At 40.9% G+C, this 20670-nt stretch overlaps 1 protein-coding gene and 1 long non-coding RNA gene across 2 annotated transcripts; one reads left to right on the top strand and one right to left on the bottom strand.

Moving 5' to 3' along the window:
- Positions 1 to 991: 991 nt before the first annotated feature.
- On the bottom strand, positions 992 to 2735 carry LOC145425550 (uncharacterized). Its single transcript, XR_013906271.1, has 5 exons — positions 2469 to 2735; positions 2266 to 2383; positions 1646 to 2134; positions 1432 to 1512; positions 992 to 1272 (listed from the first exon to the last, which is right to left on the bottom strand). It is a non-coding gene; the product is annotated as an uncharacterized LOC145425550 (long non-coding RNA).
- Positions 2736 to 2737: 2 nt separating this feature from the next.
- On the top strand, positions 2738 to 13361 carry LOC113029829 (uncharacterized). Its single transcript, XM_080298648.1, has 4 exons — positions 2738 to 2960; positions 9176 to 9610; positions 10124 to 10387; positions 11920 to 13361. The coding sequence occupies exons 2-4, from the start codon at positions 9400 to 9402 to the stop codon at positions 12999 to 13001; spliced, it is 1557 nt and encodes a 518-aa protein (XP_080154774.1). The 5' UTR covers positions 2738 to 2960; positions 9176 to 9399; the 3' UTR covers positions 13002 to 13361.
- The last annotated feature ends 7309 nt before the right edge of the window (positions 13362 to 20670 follow it).

Below are 20670 nucleotides of genomic sequence, written 5' to 3'. Positions count from 1 at the left end.
AGCTCTGTTAAGGAAGTTCAGTTAACGCTAGAAATATGTTTTGGAATTTGTACGTGCTTTGTTTCTAGGGGCCACCATTTTTAGCTCCATTCTGCTGCTGATACATACTTTAGGTTTCTGAATATTAAACTTGTTGCTGCCTTTCATAGTGTGTAACTTGAACAGTCTGTCTATTCCCTCCATCTGTCAGCTGCTGCTGGCTCTTCCTCCTCCTCTTCCTCACACACTGCTGAGTTTGTCCTGGTGGATCATCAGGGGTGCAAAGCCTCACAGATGATGTGCAGCAGTGGGTCCCTCAGTCTGTCCTCACTCTGGACACTTGCAGTTGTCACACATGGAAATCAAATGTGTGATAAGCTGCAGGATTCAAACACAAGTGTAACTTATAAATACATTGATAGGTTCGTAGCATAAACCTATTCGCTGGAACGTTCAAGACAATTCTACTACAAAGCAAAGCAAGGGAAAAATACAGTTTGGACAGAAAGTAAGAATTTCTGGAAAATAGCATGGGATAATGAAGTAAAAGGGAGACATTTATATAGGATACAAAACACAATAGAAGTTAAGAGCCATAGTGGATTAAATAGACAGGATATTATAGGTTATTATAAGTAGAATACAAACAGGTCATTGCTTTCTAAATGGTACTCTTTTTAGGATGGGGAAACATCCGACTGGGTTGTGTGATTGGTGTAATGCTATGGGGACGGTTGAACATGTGCTTATTAGTTGTAGGAAGTATGTAAGAGAGTGTTGAGGGTAGAAATGGGTGGTGTAATGGAACTAACATTTGAAAAGGTGGTTAATCAGTTAGGTCATAATGAAGGGAAAGGAGTGGCTTTTTGTTTTGTTTTTTAAGAAATACTGGTCTCATCAAGAGGATCTAAGGATTTGGAAGTGAATTTAGAATAAAAGCCAGGAGATGGCAGTAGTGCAACATCTTTGGATGCAAGCTGTTGTTAAAAATGACAGAAGAAGAAGACAGGGGGGCATTTTTGGAAGTTACTGTTTGTATGTGTAAGGGATGTCCAATAAACTAAGTACTAATTACTTCAGTTTAGACTGAGTGATGTCTGATGTGTTCCACACCTCTCTGCGTAACGCTCTTATAAATTGCATTTATTACATTTTTGCTTTTTTTTTCTTTGTTTTGTTTTTGTTTTTAAAAAGTTTATAACTTAACTGTTTTCCAGCCTGGAGTTTCTGATGGTTTCATGGGGTGATTTTGTCCAAACTGTGTGCAGGACAGGAGCTGGATGCAAATCTCATCTGTAACATTTAGAAATGGAAAGCCCCAAACATCAGACCATCAAAGCCAATGTTGGTATGTTATTTGACTTTTGAATAAATCTACTTAGCATTGTGCACTAATAACATTAAAATCAAACACTTCTGCATAAACATGCATACCAGAATATTCTCAGTTACCTTTGAACTTTGTCATCTCACTTCTTTGTAAACTCTTTGTATTTCTTACCCTGTGGTAGCTGGGATAAGCTCCCACACAACCTTGAAAAGAATAAGAAGTAGAGGATGGATAGATGGTATTTACAGTTGAGATTAATTATATCTGATTCTTTTTTTAATCTAAGGATGATTGTGGTGCACAGTCTGCAGTGTTGTGCAGGGGAGATGGGCTCACCTGCAGCGAAGGGCTGTCGGAATTCAAAGAGTCCTTCAAATGTGGCGACAAATGCGTCCTTTTCCCCGAATTTGAAGGATGGCTGGTCCAAATTCAGGGGAAGGATGCATCAAATGCCAATTTGGAAGCAACGACAGTATACTGTGTATATTTATACTGGCAGTATGGAAAATGATTATTTGGAAATGCTTAAAATGGAAATGATTATTTACCGTGAGGTGAGGTGTGGTTGGGGTGTGGACAGTGGTTGTGCTTTTGTAACGTTGAGGTATAGACAGCTACAGACTGAGGCCTCAGTCCTGCCTGTTCACATTTTATTCAGTAAAAACTAAATTTTCACTGCTTTTATGGCCTTTTTAGTGGGGAGAACATAGCTAGGATTTAATGATTTAACAAATCTTTTAAATCCTTTGTCCTCCACAATGCTAAATGGCTGTGAGTCCTCAATCACCATGCTAACCAGGTCTTCATCTATTTGAGATTGTTCTCCTGAGGAAAGACAATAAAGACAAAGCACAAATATAAATATCACACACGTAACTTATAACAGCTGTATAATATTGTTATATCATGTAGTAACATTACTGCATGCTGTATTATCATGGCATTTGATGGCTCACCTGGTCTTGCTCCACAATCGGTGTTCCCCTTATTATCATGCAAAGCTCTGTAGTGCCTAAGCATGGATGAGGTGTTGTTGTTATATCCCAGCTCCCTGGCACATAGCAAACACTTCACCTTGTACAAAAGTAACGGCGCTTAACATAAATTGTATTGCACCATCAGTATTATGAAAATGCATCTTCTGTAGAAATTTACATACCTTGTTGGGAGGAATGAAATCAAAATGTTCCCACACAAGGGAGGACATGCTCTCATAAACCTCCAAACTGTCTCCAAACTCTCACTAACCGCAACTCTCCATCAAACACCCACATTTTGAAGTCTGAGGGGTTTATATCTCTATCATAGCTCGCGGCAAAGTTCGAACCACTTCCTGAACCAGTCACGTGGTACAGCCGGGCAGCGAGGCTTCGGACGTCATCATTTTCAGCTCCTCCCATAAATGAAGCAAGCCCCGTTACGCGCATCGCGGAAACGCTTCCTCCATTACTCGACGCAGAACGTCACATCACTAGTAAATATCATAAAAGATACTAACAAAGAACAAAGCGTAAAAGGAGAGCAATAACAAGAGTGAAAGTAAACCTGTAATGTGGAGGAAACGGACAGTGAGCGCAGTGTAACCGTGACAACGAGACACGAGGACGGATTTAAAGTGATCATAAAATCGTCTCCAGACGGTCGTCGTTCGGTGAGTGGAACCAGATTCAGCTACAACAGCGATAAATACGCCTGTAGGGAGATGAAGAGTGATAAAATACTGAGAAACGGATCTCTGATGAGTGTTTGTAGGGATGTGGTTCAGCAAGATAAAGACATCCGACTCTAAAACATACTGGCTTATCCATAAGATAATAATTTGGTGTGTATTGATGTTGAAAGGGAAAAAGAGAGTTCACAGAGTGTTACTGATTTAATGTGCGGGTCAGCTGTGACAGCAGGTGTTAGTACCTGGGAAAGTCTGAAGTATTTATCACAATTCAATAGTGCTAAATAAACGATATAAATGCAACTGATGATGAAGAAAAGGCTGACATTTTAGTAAAGTCACAAGTCACGTCAGCTTTCTTTACATAGCACATTTAAAAGACATCAAGTAAGTAAAATTTATTTATATATCACTTTTCACAGATAAAAATCCCAAACTGCTCCACAATAAAACCAGAAATATAAATAATAATATAAAACAATCAGAAAATTAAAAACGAGAAGAAAGAAAAGCATGAATAATCATCTCAAGTTCTGCCTTTGACACCAGTAGTCTGAGTTTATAAATGTTTCTTTAGATGATACAAACAGTTACGAAACAGTAGTTTGGAGTGTTTCTCAAGTGACAACTTTTCTGAGATTCGATTGAACTGAAGGGTTTAAAACCTGATATGCTGCTTAATTTCTGAAAACATGTAATCAGGAGCACAATTAAAGTTTCTGTTTTATCTGTATTTAACTGGAGGAAATTTATGGGCAGAACGTTGTGCCATTAGAAACTGAATTTGACTAAGTTAAGTTTGAATTTGAATTGCTCAGATTGAATCTGAATTCTAACTTGAATAAATACTTTTTAAAACTGAATATGAATTAGCCTAATTTGAAATTCAATTTATTGGTTTGAAACTGATTGTGACTAAATTAAAATTGAATTTTATATTTTGAAAATGAATTCATTTGCTTTGAATTCAGTTTCAGTTCCAAAATTCAGTTTTGGCTCAATGCTTACATATATGTATAAAAATAAAATTTACAAGCTGTGATAACTGTTTCTGATAAAATGGAGAGTAGACCAATATATTAAAATTTTCCTTTATTGGGTGAGAAAATCATACCATGTCATCTTACAGAATAGATATCAGAGCCTTAAACAGGCTGACTTCTGCTAAATGGGTCAAACTGGGCAAAAATTATACAACCTGGGCTGACTTGCACCTCTGCATGTCAGTCTGTTTCAATATGTGACCCCGCCGGGGTCTTGCTCTTGACGAAGGCGGTCGCACTTTTCTCCTCTCCTCCTCTCCCTTAGCTTCCCTGCTTAGCTTCTTGTGTCCTTGTCTAGTCTCATGTTTTTTGTATTACTTTTCCCTGGAACATTCTCTCACAGTCTGTTCTCTAAAACCTAAAAGAGGTAATATGGATTTGATCAACTGGTCCCTAAATGCAATTGACACCCCTTCTCAACGAGAAGTCTGGGCTCGGGTGAGCCTGAGTGCTGAAGATATCTACCTATTCGGAACCATGGTAACAGGGTTCTTGCTGATCGGAGCTGGCTTGGCCCTGACTTATCGAAGAATTAAGGAAGCGGAACTGGCTGTTCAAACCCCCACAAGGCTGCTCGCTGGGATTGAAACGATGGGAAGAGGCGTGAGTTTCTCAAAGTGAGCTCATTGAGTGCAGCACGGATAAGATCTTGGAGAGGCTTACGGCTGCCGTGAATACTCAGAATAAGATCTCTGAGTGCAGACTGGATTACATCTTGGAGGGGCTCGCTCGGAATAACACCCCTGGGCGCAAATTGGATGACATCTGTAACAGTGTGTCACTGTGGTTGTGAGTTCTCAGAATCGGCTCTTTGAGCACAAGAATGACAACATCACAGAGCGCAAGTTTGATAACATCATGGAGAAGCTCACGGCTCTCCAACGGGAGATTGAGAGACCAGTGTTGGACTGTTAAAACAGCTTTGAAATTCATGTGAGCTGTTCGCACTAAAGTAAAAAGCACTATCACTTCATGCGGATACCCTTTCGGCGCCAGCTGCGGTGGCAAGGCTGAGCCGAACAAAAACACCCTAATAACGACTGTGTTTAGACTGTTCCTTCCCATTCCATGAAAGGCCACCTGGGTTGGCTGGAAGACTGTTTACTTAGCCTAGCAGGGCGAAGGACACTGTCTCAGCTGAACTCTGGACACGCAGACACACACATACACTGATATGCACACACTCATCCCCCCTGCCTTTCCAAACGCCTTCGATGCTTGTTCCCTCCTGGGAACACGGCGGGTCTGAGCCCGTACTGGAATGGTAGCGCTGGGCAGGATGGCTGCTGTGTTTGCTTCGGATTACTCCTCACCCCCCACCCGACCCTGTGGTATGTCACGTGTTCCATAATGTTGTGCTGTGGACATTTATGTGCTTTTTTGTGCAGAGGAATTTTTTTGTTTCCTGTTCTCATGCTGTCCTCCCAGGAGCCCAGCATGAGTAGAGGTCTCTTTTTTTCCTCTTATACTTTCCCATTGTAGTGCATATTTCAGTGTTTTTTTCTGTAACGCTACCGATCTCCGACCTGTATCCCCATGTGATGTCTGTGTTGTGTGTATAAGGTTGGGGGGGGGGTCCTATTTCACTGCAGGGCAACCTGCACCTGGTGAATAAAGCCTTGATTGATTGATTGATTGATTGATTGATTGATTGATTGGACAGTCAGGGATGAGTAAATGGTAAGTCCTAGTAAATAATTTTTGAGAATGTGAACGTAACACATCCCTGGCTTTCATTCAATATTTGTTTATTTTTATAAATTATACATGGCTTCAAGCTCACATTGAGGCCTGTGGGGCACTGAGACAACAGACAAATTTAAGTGTTTTTGATATATGAATATTTCATACTTTAAGGTTGCCTGTTTTATTTAAGGGAGATGAACAATACATTATAATTGTACCTAATAATACCACAGACGACAGACTAAATAACTAGATTTTAGGTAGATGCTTGTGCATTCTTAAAGTCTTAACTGAGTAGGACTGGGCGATATGACCCAGAATTCATATCTCGATATTCTTTAGCTGGATATCAATATACGATATATATCTCGATATTTTTTTAAAGCCATAAAGTAAGAACAAAAAGAGAGTTCTTAGTCAAAGCTGTGTCCCAAATCTCACACAGGCACTTTTATTAACATACAGCATAGATTTACAAGAAAAAATTACTCAGAAATAAATTATCAGCATTTATTAAAAAATAATGCTCCATAAATAAAATAAAACAATGTTGTTTTTGTGCATAACAAAAGGCTCACAATTGTGCAGTCAAAATGTAAACTAAAAGATGCTGAGCATAATAACAAAGACAGACAGATTTCGCAGCTCCTCTGTTCCCAGGTTCTACTGCGTCACTGACAGCCTGGAGTTTGAAATCCTCTTTGTAACCATGTCTCTTAACATGTATCATTTGTGGTCCTTATACACACACAGTACAGTAATATTACGTTGAAGCACAGTATGTATTACACCGCGAGGCTCCTCGGTAATGTGCTGGAAAAGCTTGAAAAATGGACCTTGAAAGTGCTTAAAAGGTGCTTGACCCTGAAAAATGTGTACCCTGATTCTGCTACTGATACATAATTTAAGTTTCTGAATATTAAACTTGTTACTGCTTTTAATAGTGTTTAACTTGAAGGCCCAGAGTACTTTCTCCCACACTGAAAACACTTAAATGATAAAATTATTTTAACATTACCTAATAAGACTGATTCTGATACTATAGTTATTTGAAACTTTTCATCAAGCGGTCCCTGTTTTGGTCGAAAGCATTGCACCAGCTGCAAGCAATATCATCTGCTAATTATGCCAGGTGACATTAATAGGAAAGAGACAAAGTAGATTTTGAAATATGGGGAAAGCCAAAAACTGTGCTTCCTCCACTTCTGTACCATTGATTCATTAATGTTGAATTCTATAACATCTGCTCTATTCCCGTATTGTTTCAGTAGAATAGAATAGAATAGAATAGAATTCAACTTTATTGTCATTGCACATGCACAGGTACAGGGCAACGAAATGCAGTTTGCATCCATCCAGAAGTGCTTTAGTGATATAGATATATTACAATATATATTAGCAATAGTATAGATATGTAAGTATATTACAGAAATGGGTCTATTATGGTATGTTATAATGTACACGGTATGAACTATGTTGTGAATATGCTATAACTATAAGTATGTACAGGCTGTAGTGAGTACAAGCTATGTACAGGCTATGAACAGGATATAAATATGAAAAACTATACAGAATATGAAATAAATAACTTTACAGAAATCTGAGATATACAGCTATACAGAAATGTGAACTATGGAAGTTGTAAACAGTTGTAGAATTAAAGATTATCGAATGTACAGAATGATTATTTACACAGAGCTATACAGTAGTGCAGTTAAGATAAGTGAGGGTGTAGATAGTTTCTACAGAGGCTATATAAAGTGCTAGTGGTTGTGAGTGGTGGTTCAGTCCATGTTATTATTGTGTGTTTGAGGGTACAGTTGTCCATTGTGGGTGTGTGTATGTTCAGTCCATATGTTAACGTGGGTCAGATGTCAGGAGGCAGAGTTCAGGAGTCTGACAGCTGTGGGGAAGAAGCTGTTCCGGTACCTGGTGGTCTTAGTCCGGAGGCTCCTGTAGCGCCTCCCAGAGGGCAGGAGGGTGAAGAGTCCATGTGACGGGTGACTGGGGTCTTTGATGATTTTCCCAGCCCTTTTCAGACACCTCTTCCTGTAGATGTCTTTTATGGCAGGAAGTGGTGCTCCGGCGATGCGCTGGGCAGTTTTCACGACCCTCTGCAACGCCTTCCAGTCCGAGGCAGAGCAGTTCCCGTACCAGACTGTTATACAGTTGGTCAGGATGCTCTCGATGGTGCAACGATAGAAGTTCACCAGGATGTCTGAGGACAGGTGGTTCTTCCTCAGAGTCCTCAAGAAGAAGAGGCGCTGATGAGCCTTCTTGACCAGCTTGGAGCAGTTGGTCGTCCAGGTGAGATCCTCGGAGATGTGGACTCCCAGGAACTTGAAGCTGCTCACACGCTCCACATCCTTAATGTGGATGGGTGGATGTGGGTCAGCATTCCTCCTGTAGTCCACGATGAGCTCCTTGGTCTTCTCGGTGTTAAGCAGCAGGTTGTTTCTGTCGCACCACTCAGCCAGACGATCCACTTCCTCCCTGTAGGCGGCCTCATCGTTGTCACTGATGAGGCCAATCACCGTGGTGTCATCTGCAAACTTAATGATGGTGTTGGAACCATCAGCAGGTCTGCAGTCGTGGGTGAAGAGGGAGTAGAGGAAAGGGCTCATCACACAGCCTTGTGGTACACCGGTGTTCATTGTGATGGTAGATGAGCAGTGGTTATCCAGCCGGACATGTTGGGGGCGGTTGGTCAGGAAGTCCAGTAACCATTTGCAGATGAGGGAACTGATGCCCAGGTCTGTCAGTTTCTTGATGAGTTGTGAGGGGTGGATTGTATTGAACGCTGAACTGAAGTCTATAAACAGCATTCTGGCGTAGGTGTTGTTGTTGTCCAGGTGTGAGAGGACAGAGTGCAGTGCGATGGAGACTGCATCCTCTGTGCTCCTGTTCTGGCGGTATGCGAATTGGTGGGGGTCCAGGGTGGGGGGGAGACAGGATTTGAAGTGTGCTAGGACCAGAAGTGTACCTCTGGTGTAAATTACTGACCTCTGTCATCATTAAAATTGGGGGAACTTGCACAATCGGTGGCTGGCTAAATACTTTTTTGCCCCACTGTATATGAAAAAGGCACAATCCCATCAGTCAGGAAGCAGATAATAGTAAACTAGTTAAAAACCCATCGTATCATTGGGGAGAGCATGAAAACAGATGAAGCTGATTTTTAGATACTAACAGTCTCTTCTCTGGGGATCAGAGTGGGTTTCATAAAGAAAGAGGGACGATGGATAGTTTATTATATTTGGAATCAGACATCAGGAAAGCTCAAACAAATAAGGAAATGATGATAGCAGTCTTCTTTAATACAGCCATACAACATGTTATGGAAAGAGAGACTCCTCATTAATCTCAGAAATCTACGAGTAAATGGATGATTGTTCTATTGAATTATAAGATTGATGAAAGAATATAATTATCCTTGTTTTTCCTGCTATTCTCCTGTCCACACTCCAGTCCAGTAGGCGGGATTAATGCACCTGTAAGCTGATTTGTCAAACGCCATCAGGTCCCGAAGAAGAACGGAGGAGGACAGCACTACTGTGGTAGAGGAGCAGTGTGTGTGCAGACATAGCTGCTGTTGATGAAGCGAACTGAACTTGGAGGAGAGACACAAACTGAAGTATCAATCCCGTCACATCAGTGTTGATCTGATACCAACGTCTGTATCGCTTTTATTGATGCTTGTATCGATCCGCTCAGCCCCAGTTGAAGCAGCAATGAGTTCAGTTCAGTATCTGAGAGAGTTCATCAAGAAGAGATTAACTGCTGTTTGTGAAGAAATCTTCTCAGAGGTTCAAAAAACCATCGTCCAGTATGAGGAGGAGATCAACCATCAGCACAGACTGCCGGATATCAGCCGGAAACCCGACAGAAACTCACACATCATAGGTATGGACATGTTTTTAACTCTGTGCTGTTCAAGCTCAGATTCTTCAGTGTGACTGACTTTACTAGAAGATGTTAAACTGGGTATTTATCAGTGCTGTGGGTCAGTGTCCAGTGATGGACTATGTTGGATTGGTGCAGGTCCATGGTCACTGATAGGTTAGGTTTTAAAAATTTTGATTTATTTATTAAACTTTTTTCTCTCTAACATATTCCACTGTTGAGTACATCAGGTGTGTGTTGGATCCTCTGTAAACACTGAGACTGTGCAGTAAAGATCTAGTTAGATGTCAGCAGAAAACACATTTAACAAGTTGTTAACAGACTTCTCTGAAGTTAAAGTGAAGCTTTGTTTAAAGAAGGATTTCAGACACTGATGTTTTCATGGTGTCACCCTGCAGTTTAGTTTGGGAAACTTCGATCCTAACATGTTAGCATGTAGCTTTTAAAAGATAGTTTGAGTTTTTATATCAACACATTTGTAATTATTGTTCTTGTGTTTCTTTGTTCCTCAAGACCTCCCACAACAATATGACTGTGAGGAAGAGGAGGGTCTGGATGAGCAGCAGGTCTGTAACCAGGAGAGGAACTCCAGTCTGGACCAGGAGGACCCAGAGCCTCCACAGATTAAAGAGGAACAAGAGGAGCTCTGCAGCAGTCAGGAGGGAGAGCAGCTTGGACTGAAGAAGGAGGCTGAAGGCATTATCGTCTGGACTGATGAAGAGCAGCTCAGACTGCTGGAGACCATCTGTAAACCTGAGATAAAGTTACACAGAATAGGTATGTAAAACTGTGATGTTTTAATAACAGTGAATATGACTCATGGGTGTCACAGTGGAACAGTGGCTAGCGCTGTTGGCCCACAGCAACAAGGTCCTGAGTTTGACTCCATCATGTGGCCGGGCCTTTCTGTGTGGAGTTTGCATGTTCTCCCCTTGTTCACTCTCCAGAGACATGCAGACAGCTGGGTTAGGTTAGTTGGTTGCATTTATTTTCAGAGTCACAGGAAGAATTGAAAGTCCAAAAGTAAAAAGCAGCATGATTTAATCTCTTTGGCATAATTTTCTGTTTTCATTTACATAAATGCATTTCCACCATTAATTCATGCAAAAAGGTGAAAAATTAGTGCATAAGAATTCAGCAGAATGAAAGATGTGAAACATCTGAGTTTCAAATTTCCACCCACTGCTCAGACAAAATCTGCACAGAGACACAAAGCCAACAACACAAGTTTCATTTTGTTGTGTTATCAGTTTAAGAATTACATGTTTCCTCTGCAGCATGGAAATGGTGAGTTTTGAACAGTTTACAGGTCTGAGTAAGTATGAATAAATATTTCTATTCTGTTTTGGAAAATATGAATTCAGAGTTTCTAAACTGAAATTTATCAGACAAAGAGAGTTTTCATGGCATTTCAGGCACAGCCAAAACACTGTGCAAGAGAGCTCTGCCCCAGCATGCCATCTTATAACTATAGCCAATCCAGACATCCACATTCATTTAACAAAAAACATTTAGTTATTTCTAGGGCTGCCATGATTAGTCTACCATCAAAATCGTCCACCACTAATTTAATAGTCAACTTGTCATGGGAAGTTTTGTAAGATTTAAGATTGTAATAATGGACTGAAACAGAAGATGGCAGCACTGCATGTACAAGAATGACAGCTGCCATTATACCCCGAAGAAGAAGTAGTGTCCAGTATCATAGCTGTGTCCAAATTCAGGGCCTGCATCCTTCGGAGTCTGCATTTGTAGGCCGATTACGTTGCAGCAATGCAATGAAGGCTGTCCAAATTCGAAGATTCCTCCAAATGCGGCCTACAAATGTGTCCTTCATTTTCCCAGATTTGAAGGATGGGTTGGGTGTATCCTTCGTGGCCCAACCTATCCCAGGAATCATAGTGCGCCTCAGCCAATTTACGTTCCCAACAATGGCGGCAGCTACTTAGTTTTAATATTACTCTTTCTGGGTGACAAAATTAACTTTTAACATATTTTCAGGCGAGAAATGTAGCTGTGTAAACTTCAGATATCTGCACGGTTTATCAAGACATCACCTATTTGCAAAAGTGCTCTGACGTTTTCAGAGACGTCTGTTACCCACCAGCTCGATAGCTAGCCAGGGGTTCAAGGCACAAGAAGAACTCAGAGTTTTCAAACCTCCTAATTTTTCACATTTTTACATTTTAAATTTCAGTGGTATATGTGAGCAACATACTCAAGATGTAGAGATCTGCTAATGGTTTAGACCAGTAAATATTTTCTCAAATGTTTGTTTTGCTATCATTTTGTCCCCTTTGTGCCTTTAGATGTCCATCAGCATGCTTTTAAAGAAGAGGATGTTCTTACAGACCAGCAGGTCTTTAACCAGGAGAGGAACTCCAGTCTGGACCAGGAGGATCCACAGCCTCCACAGATTAAAGAGGAACAGGAGGAACTATGCAGAAGTCAGGAGGGAGAGCAGCTTGGACTGAAGCAGGAGGCTGATACTTTCAAGGTGACACCCGCTTATGAGAAAAGTGACCACAGTGAACCAGAACCAAACAGCGAGCAGCTCCTTTCTCACAGCTCTCCTGAAGCAGAGAGCCGAGATTATGAAGAAAATGGGCATGTGGACTCAAGATCAACTAGAAATGCAGAGCTGAAGAAGAGACGTCACAGTCAGAGAGTAGACAACACTCTTGTGTCAGTGAGTCAAAGTAGAACAGACACAAAGAACAAGTCTGTACAATGTGACGTGTGTGGAAAAACTTTACCTGATAAATACAAACTGATTGCACATCTAAGAGTTCACACAGGTGAGAAGCCGTATTCTTGTAGCACCTGTGCGAAAAGATTTTCTGACTCATCAGCGTTAAAAAAACACACGAGAATTCACACAGGTGAGAAACCTTATTCTTGTAGCACCTGTGGGAAAAGATTTTCTGACTCATCAGCGTTCAAAACACACAGGAGAGTTCACACAGGTGAGAAGCCATATTGTTGTAGCACCTGTGGGAAAAGATTTGCTACCTCATCAGCAATGAAAACACACACGAGAATTCACACAGGTGAGAAGCCATATTGTTGTAGCACCTGTGGGAAGAAAATTTGTACCTTGTCAGCATTCAAAACACACACGAGAGTTCACACAGGTGAGAAGCCATATTGTTGTAGCACCTGTGGGAAAAGATTTTCTGACTCATCAGGATTCAAAACACACACGAGAATTCACACAGGTGAGAAGCCACATTCTTGTAGCACTTGTGGCAAAGGATTTATTCAGAAGTCAAGTTTGGACTGCCATATAAGAATTCACACAGGTGAGAAACCGTTTCCTTGTAGCATCTGTGGGAAAAGGTTTGTCGATAAGCTACAATTAAAGAAGCACATGAGAATTCATACGGTGTAAAACGTATATACTTAGAAAATGTGGGACAGATGTGAGTCATTGCTGAACACCTGAGTAAAAAGATGATCCATATTCAAATCATTTTTTTTCTTTTTTTCCAGAGCAGTAAAGAACTCTCAGCATTGTTTGTTCAGTTTATTACATTATTTTATTAATTGTATCAGGAAAACTGATCTTACATTTCATGAGGGTTAAGGTTCAGTATGCTCTTTTCTATTGGTTCATTGTTTAGCTCTGTTGTTTATTATTATTACTTTATATCCTATAATGGGACAAATGGACCCCAAACCAGTATTCTGGTTAATAGTTTTAATCCTTTGCTCAACTGAGTTTAAGTCACAATAAAAATGAAGAAAGTGAGCAACAGTCAAGAATTGTGTTTATTCTTGTAAGGGAGCAAAAGTATCAAATACCAAGTTTCATGCTTGAAGGGGGAAGTCCCCAGTATATTTTGTCAGTCCCACCTAGGGATGGGTATTGTTTAGGTTTTATCCGATACTGGTGCCAAATCGGTACTCTTGAAATGGTGCCGGTGCTCAAACCGGTGCTTAAAGAATGGAGAACACAAAATTGGTCCAAAAACCTCTCATGTTCAGCTGGTTTTTTGTAAAAAAAAAAATAACAATGTTAGCCTTTTCTGCAGCTATGGGGCATATATGGTATCACTCTTGGCTGGTAGCAGTGCTTAATCAATGGAAAAAACACAAACTTTGTCCAAAAACCTCTCATGTTTAGCCATTTCCCTCTTTTTCTTTGGTCATTTTAGCCTTTTTGGCCAGGGTGAAGGGAGTATCTGTCATCAAACAAGAAGACAGCCGCATGTAGCTGTGATGATGTTTGCTAGTTCACCTTACATGCATTAATGTAATAACGTGGTTAGCCTACTCAACGTAAATTACACACGAACAACATTAAGCTACTCACGCAGAGAAGAACGGCTGCTGCTGCCATCATCATCCGTCATCATTTCTGCTACACTGGCAGGGCTAGGGGCCAGGACTCTCCTCTTCGGGTTTTTGGGGGATGTTGCTAAATCCGGGTCCGATAACAGGCACCACACCCGCAGTAGATGTGCTCGGTGCGAGGTCTCGCAGCAAGCTATCAAATACGGCGCATTTCTCGGCTTTTAAAAAAAAAAACGCTATGCGTCGCCAGGTGTTTCATTGGATTCGAGGTGTTACCTCCTTTGACAGTATCACAGTATCAGCTTAAAGCACTTGTTGCAGGCTGCTGAGTTTGCATATTTTGCTGTGAAGTACAGCCAGACTTTTGACCGCTTCACCTTGGGCATTTTTAATCTGTAGCTCTGCTCTAAAAGAACGTACATACCTGGACCCACCTACTATCCTCAGAAACGTAAAATGATTGGCTAGAAGTGTATCACAGCTCAGGAAAAAAAAGCACAGAAATGTGCGCTGCTTTTCGGTCTGGTTACTACTGTTTATATCAGAACCGGTGCAATCATGGCACCGGACACTGGTACCCATCCCACCCGCAGGCAGACTACTGTCTGTCACACATGAAGCCCTACCTCGACAGCAAGGCCCGCGAGCTGCCGTCAGCTTTCGACTTTGTCGAATTCACTCGCTCTTTGTCAACTGATCCCTTCCCACCCTCCTTTGCCATAAAACTGTCACACGATAACTAATTTCCTTCTAGAGGCTTTTGAGAAGCCTCTAGAACAGGGGTCTGAAACTCGCGGCCCGAAGGCCATTTGTGGCCCACGTCACCTGTACTTGCAGATGTGACAAAAAAAATTTTAAAATTATTATACAAAAAAAATGATTTAATACAACGGCAGAGTGTTACAGGCATGGCCCTTTAAGACTGTAGCCTCATGGTGTAGTCCGTGCTACAGGGAGAACGTGTGGGACCACCCCTCCCGCTGTGTGTGTGTGAGCGTGAGGGAGGGAGAAAAAGTAAAGTCGAAAACTATGAGGTGCTACCGAGCAGAAATGGGAGATGGAAGCATGTAAATATGCTGATGAGCCCAGTTGTAAGTAAGCTAGCTAGCTTAGCTTAGCTCATAGCCGACTCGTTAGCACCATGGCTACTTCACCTGTCCCTCCTGCACTTTCCTGCTCATTGTGTCAGATGTTTAGTTATTCCTCAGCCTCCTTTAGCAGTAATGATACTTGTAAGAAATGTATCATATTTGTAGCTCTGGAGGCCAGGATTACTGAATTGGAGACTCGGCTTCGCACCCTTCATTCACCCATAGCTAGCCAGGCCCCTGTAGCTGGTGCAGCCGAAGATAGCGTAGGCCCCGCTAGCTGTTCCCCGGCAGATCTCAAGCAGCTGGGGAAAGAAGGCGGCTGGGGGGGGTCAAACTCTGGTAATTGGTGATTCTGTTCTCAGACATGTGAAGCTAGAGACACTGGCAACCATAGTCAATTGTCTTCCAGGGGCCAGAGCAGGCGACATTGAAGGAAATTTAAAACTGCTGGCTAAGGGTAAACGTAAATACAGTAAAATCATACTTCACGTCGGCAGTGATGACACCCGGTTACGCCAATCGGAGGTCACTAAAATCAATATTGAATCGGTGTGTAACTTTGCCAAAACAATGTCGGACTCTGTAGTTTTCTCTGGTCCCCTCTCCAATCAGACCAGGAGTGACATGTTTAGCCGCATGTTCTCCTGAAATTGCTGGCTCTCTGAGTGGTGTCCAAGAAACGATGTGGTCTTCATAGATAATTGGCAAACCTTCTGGAGGAAACCTGGTCTTGTTAGGAGAGACGGCATCCATCCCACTTTGGATGGAGCAGCTCTCATTTCTAGAAATATGGAAAAATTTATTAAACCCCCCCCAAAATATGACAATCCACAGTTGGGACCAGGAAGCAGAGTTGCAATCTTACACGCCTCTCTGCAGCTTCTCTCCTCCTGCTACCCCCCCAAAAAACCCATTTCCATTGAGACTGTGTCAGCTCCCAAAAAGACAAAAAATAAACTAAAAACCAGCAACAAACAACTTAAATATAAAAAATCACAAAGAAAGAACAGTACCTGGTTGCAGCCGGATGATTATGTTAGTTTAAATGAATCAACACTCCCGAGTCATTCTAACTACCAGAAACCTCAAAGCACAGGCCGAGGGGGCGGTGTGGCAGCAATTTTTCACACCAGCCTATTAATTAACGAAAGACCAAGACAGACTTTTAATTCATTTGACAGCCTGATGCTGTCAAATGAATTAAACCTTGTCCACCCCAGCTGTAAAACTCAGAAACCAGCCTTACTTGTTATCATCTATCGTCCACCTGGGCCTTACACAGAGTTTCTCTCTGATTTCTCAGACTATATATCTGATTTAGTTCTCAGCTCAGATAAAATAGTTATTGTGGGTGATTTTCACATCCATGTAGATGCTAAAAATGACAGCCTCAACATGGCATTTAATCTCTTATTAGACACAATTGGCTTCTCTCAAAGTGTAAAAGAACCCACCCACCACTTTAATCACACTCTTGATCTTGTTTTAACATATGGCATAGAAACTGAATATTTAACAGTGTTTCCTGAAAACCCTCTCCTGTCTGATCATTTCCTGATAACATTTACATTTACAATAATTGATTACACAACAATGGAGAGTAGACTTTATCACAGTAGATGTCTTTCTGAAAGCGCTGTAACTAAGTTTAAGAATATAATCCTTCCACTGTTATCATCTTCAATGCTCATAGAGCAGAGCAGCTATCTGAACACTACCCCATCAGAGATCAATTAACTTGTTAATAATTTTTACCTCCTCACTACGTACGACTCTGGATACTGTAGCTCCTGTGAAAACTAAGGCCTCAAATCAGTACCTGACTCCATGGTATAATTCTCAAACACGTAGCCTAAAGCAGATAACTCATAAATTTAGAAGATCATCATTTAGCCTGGAGAAATAGTTTGCTGCTTTAAAAGAAAGCCCTCCGCAAAGCCAGAACATCTTACTATTTGTCACTGATTGAAGTAAATAAGAACAACCCCAGGTTTCTCTTCAGCACTGTAGCCAGGCTGACAAAAAGTCAGAGCTCTTTTGAGCCAACCATCCCTTTAATGTTAACTAGTAATGATTTCATGAACTTCTTCACAAATAAAATTTTAATCATTAAAGAAAAAATTACCAATAATCATCTCACAGATGTAATATTATCTACAGCTACTTTTAGTACCATTGATGTTAAGTTAGACTCCTTTTCTCCAATTGATCTTTCTGATTTAACTTCAGTAATTACTTCCTCCAAACCATCAACGTGTCTTTTAGACCCCATTCCTACAAAACTGCTCAAAGAAGTCCTGCCATTAATTAATGCTTCAATCTTAAATATGATCAACCTATCCTATCTCTAATAATCAGTCAATGTACCACAGGCCTTCAAGCTGGCTGTAGTTTAACCTTTACTCAAAAAGCCATCCCTAGACCCAGCTATCTTAGCTAATTATAGGCCAATCTCCAACCTTCCTTTCATATTAAAAATCCTTGAAAAAGTAGTTGTCAAACAGCTAACTGATCATCTGCAGAGGAATGGTTTATTTGAAGAGATTCAGTCAGGTTTCAGAGCTCATCACAGCACAGAAACGGCTTTAGTGAAGGTTACAAATGATCTTCTTATGGCCTCTGACAGTGGACTCATCTCTGTGCTTGTGCTGCTAGACAAAATGCTGCAGCAAGAGTACTGACAGGCAGTAGCGGTTTTTGATACGGGCGACATGGGCAGTTGCCCGGGGCGGCATCGTGGTGGGGGCATCACGGGCATCGGCAAAAATAAATAAATAAATTAAAAAAATTGCTCGTACTCATGCTGCCCCGACGTCATGCCAGCGCATATTGGGAATGGCATAGGCACCGATTGGTTTTCTATCGCCCATTTGCTGGGAGTAAGGGCGCCCTCCGTTTGCGAGGTGCGCCTGCTGCTTGCGGCACAGGGAGGAGAGGGCGGGGCGGCAGGGTATTCACTGGCTGGCTGGAGCAACGTCTAATAACCCACCCCCAAAATAAAACAAAATAAAAACAAACCAACAAACACGAAAACACCAGACATTATGATACAGACTTATAATTTGCACCAATGTTTTTTCGAAATTCTATATGTTCAGAGTGAGCGCGAGAGCCCTCGGTGCGCCTGCTTGCTGCTGAAGTCAAAGTAAACTTTGTCATCTCCGCTACATACAGTCCAGGATATAGAGAGACGAGACGACGAGGCTCCAGTTACAGCAGTGCAAGTAAACAAACAATATATATATATAAGAAGAGTAAAAAAAATAAATATACACTTTAGGACTAGTGGTAAAGGGATTAATAACAATTTAAAACTTATCATTTACAGTTTGATGATTTAAAGTCTCACACACAACACATCGAAAGGTGAGGGGGCCGGCTGCTTCCAAATAGAGCACATTTCATTCATAATGCTGTAAATCCAAGTCCATTATGTACTCTTGATTTGAATACTGGGTTGTGCGAAATCCCAGAAATACACCTTGTGGTGATCCTCGAGTTGGGGGATGGGTGTTCATACTGGAGTGCAAAATTAAAACCAAGATGGACAAGAAAAGTTCAAAGCCATCAGTATGGAATGCCAGGACTGCCATAATGAATTAATTAAATACACCATTAAATAATTAATTAAATGTGTCAATAATTAATTAAAATTGGAATTAATTAATTAAATAAATAGTTATGACACATGTAATTAATTAATTATTGACACATTTAATTAATTATTTATGTATTTCACATTTTAATTAATTATAGACACATTTAATTATTTATGTATTTCACATTTTTATTAATTATTGACACATTTAATTAATTATTGACGCATTTAATTAATTATTTAATGATATATTTATTTATTTCATTTTGCCAGTCCTGGCGCCTGGCAGTCATCTTGAAATAATTTTATCTGTCAGCCTCATCCATCAAACCCAGGGGGCGGGGTTAACGCTGATCGAGTCAAAACCATTGCTTTGGCCTGGTGGCCATTGTTTTTAGCACACAACAACCGGCATGTGGAAGCTAACAGAACTGAACTTTGAAAAACCCTGTTTGTGTGTCACCAAATACCGTTTTAATATTTTTTTAGCCGAGAATGTAGTGGTTTAATCTTCATATGTCTGGTCGGTTTGTCAAGATACAGCCTCTTTGCAAAAGTGCTTCGATGATTTCAGAGATGTCTGTCCAGTCTCACGGCAAAGCGTGGGATAGACCCGCTCGCCTCGCAAGCAATCGAGCTATTATTACCGCCGACAAAGCGCAGGCCCCGGTACACAGCTGTAGTAACCCCCGCTGACTTCTTTTACTGAGGTTATATTTATCGGTGTTTTATTTCCTGATGTTCTTATGTGTCCTACGTGTTTCAGTCGCCAATTCTGAATTATAACTAACATTAAAAACATGTTTAAGGAGGAGAGAGAGCAAATAAATCTGTTTAACATCTGATCTTTGGGTTTTTGTTCAGTAATCAGCGTGACCTGTGTATAAACGCATAAAAGAGATAACGTTGGTGTTTCTGTCATGTAGTAACTGCTGGCTTTAACTGTACAAAGGTTGTTCGACACTATGAAACACATACAGACTTCATGATGTTCAGCTAATATTTTTATTGTGAATATTAATCATGAGGGTAAACGGCCCTGTACACCACGGAGCGAGGTCAGCATATCCACGATATCCTCAGCTCCATGAGTTAACACAGAGTTTCCCAGCTGACTATCTAACTGCCAACTATTCCAGAGACGTGAAAATATACAGCATAAAGAAAAGTGTAAGAGACTCAGCAGCAGATTAGAATAATAGTTATACATTTAATAAATCACCAAATGAATCCAAGAAACGAGCAAACCTGTTCCGACAATTTGAGTTTGTATTCCCTCAGCTGCAGACTCGCTGCTGTTTAAATGTTTGAAAAGGAAGATTAGATATAAAAAACGTCAAACATAGACTCAGTCTGCCTTCACATTTGATATGAGGCCAGCACGTATAGTGGCTGTGTCCTGTTTTAAGATCATACATGTAAAATTGTTGTCTGACCTCCGTCGATCCAGCCGCTCAGAGTCTGTGGTTACCCTGGTTACTGCATAAACAGCTGTAATGTTAAAAGCGGGCACTGAGGAAACCTACCGGCAGCATGAGTGTTTATGTTTTTCATTGCAAAAGAACTGTCTGAATAGTTAACTGAAGTTAACTTGGATAAATTATAGTTAAGGAGTATCACAGATACTACGTGAGCTGTGCGACTGTTCACCGCTACACTGAAATCAGCAGGCTATTACTGAAATACACGTGCTATATCATAAACTATGATATAAATAGGGAGGTCCTATTAACATGTTTAGTTTTAAAGGACACCTTCCTGCCTTTAGTCTCATTCATGAGCAGTATTAGTTTTCTTCTAACATCCAGAAGTCTGCACGATGTGTTTCATAGTTTGTAACAAACCTTTGACAGGTAAACATAACATGACCGAAAAAGCAAAAAAAAAAAAAAAGAGAGAGAGAGAGAGAGAGAAAATCACATTCTAACAGACAGCTGGTGCTTAGAATACAGTTGAATAACTATTAAAAAACGAATGCAACATGTGAAACACGGAGAGTGGAATATGTAAACAAACCGGTTAACGTAACCCCCTGGGTGCACTCTGCATGCTGACTGTTAGCAGAGCTAGTGAAA

This window comes from Astatotilapia calliptera, chromosome 3 (genome assembly GCF_964374335.1).
Source record: "Astatotilapia calliptera chromosome 3, fAstCal68.1, whole genome shotgun sequence".
Classification (NCBI taxonomy): Eukaryota; Metazoa; Chordata; class Actinopteri; order Cichliformes; family Cichlidae; genus Astatotilapia; species Astatotilapia calliptera.
The sequence above is the reverse complement of the archived record's forward strand: the minus strand, read 5'-3'. Positions and strand labels throughout refer to the sequence as shown.

What these genes read in the sequence shown, in the direction of transcription:
- LOC113029829 (XM_080298648.1), top strand. Translation starts at nt 9,400, where the DNA reads ATGCTTGTATCGATCCGCTCAGCCCCAGTTGAAGCAGCAATGAGTTCA. An exon ending in CAGAAACTCACACATCATAG is followed by an intron (nt 9,611 to 10,123) that starts GTATGGACATGT and finishes TTGTTCCTCAAG; the next exon opens with ACCTCCCACAACAATATGAC. An exon ending in GATAAAGTTACACAGAATAG is followed by an intron (nt 10,388 to 11,919) that starts GTATGTAAAACT and finishes TTGTGCCTTTAG; the next exon opens with ATGTCCATCAGCATGCTTTT.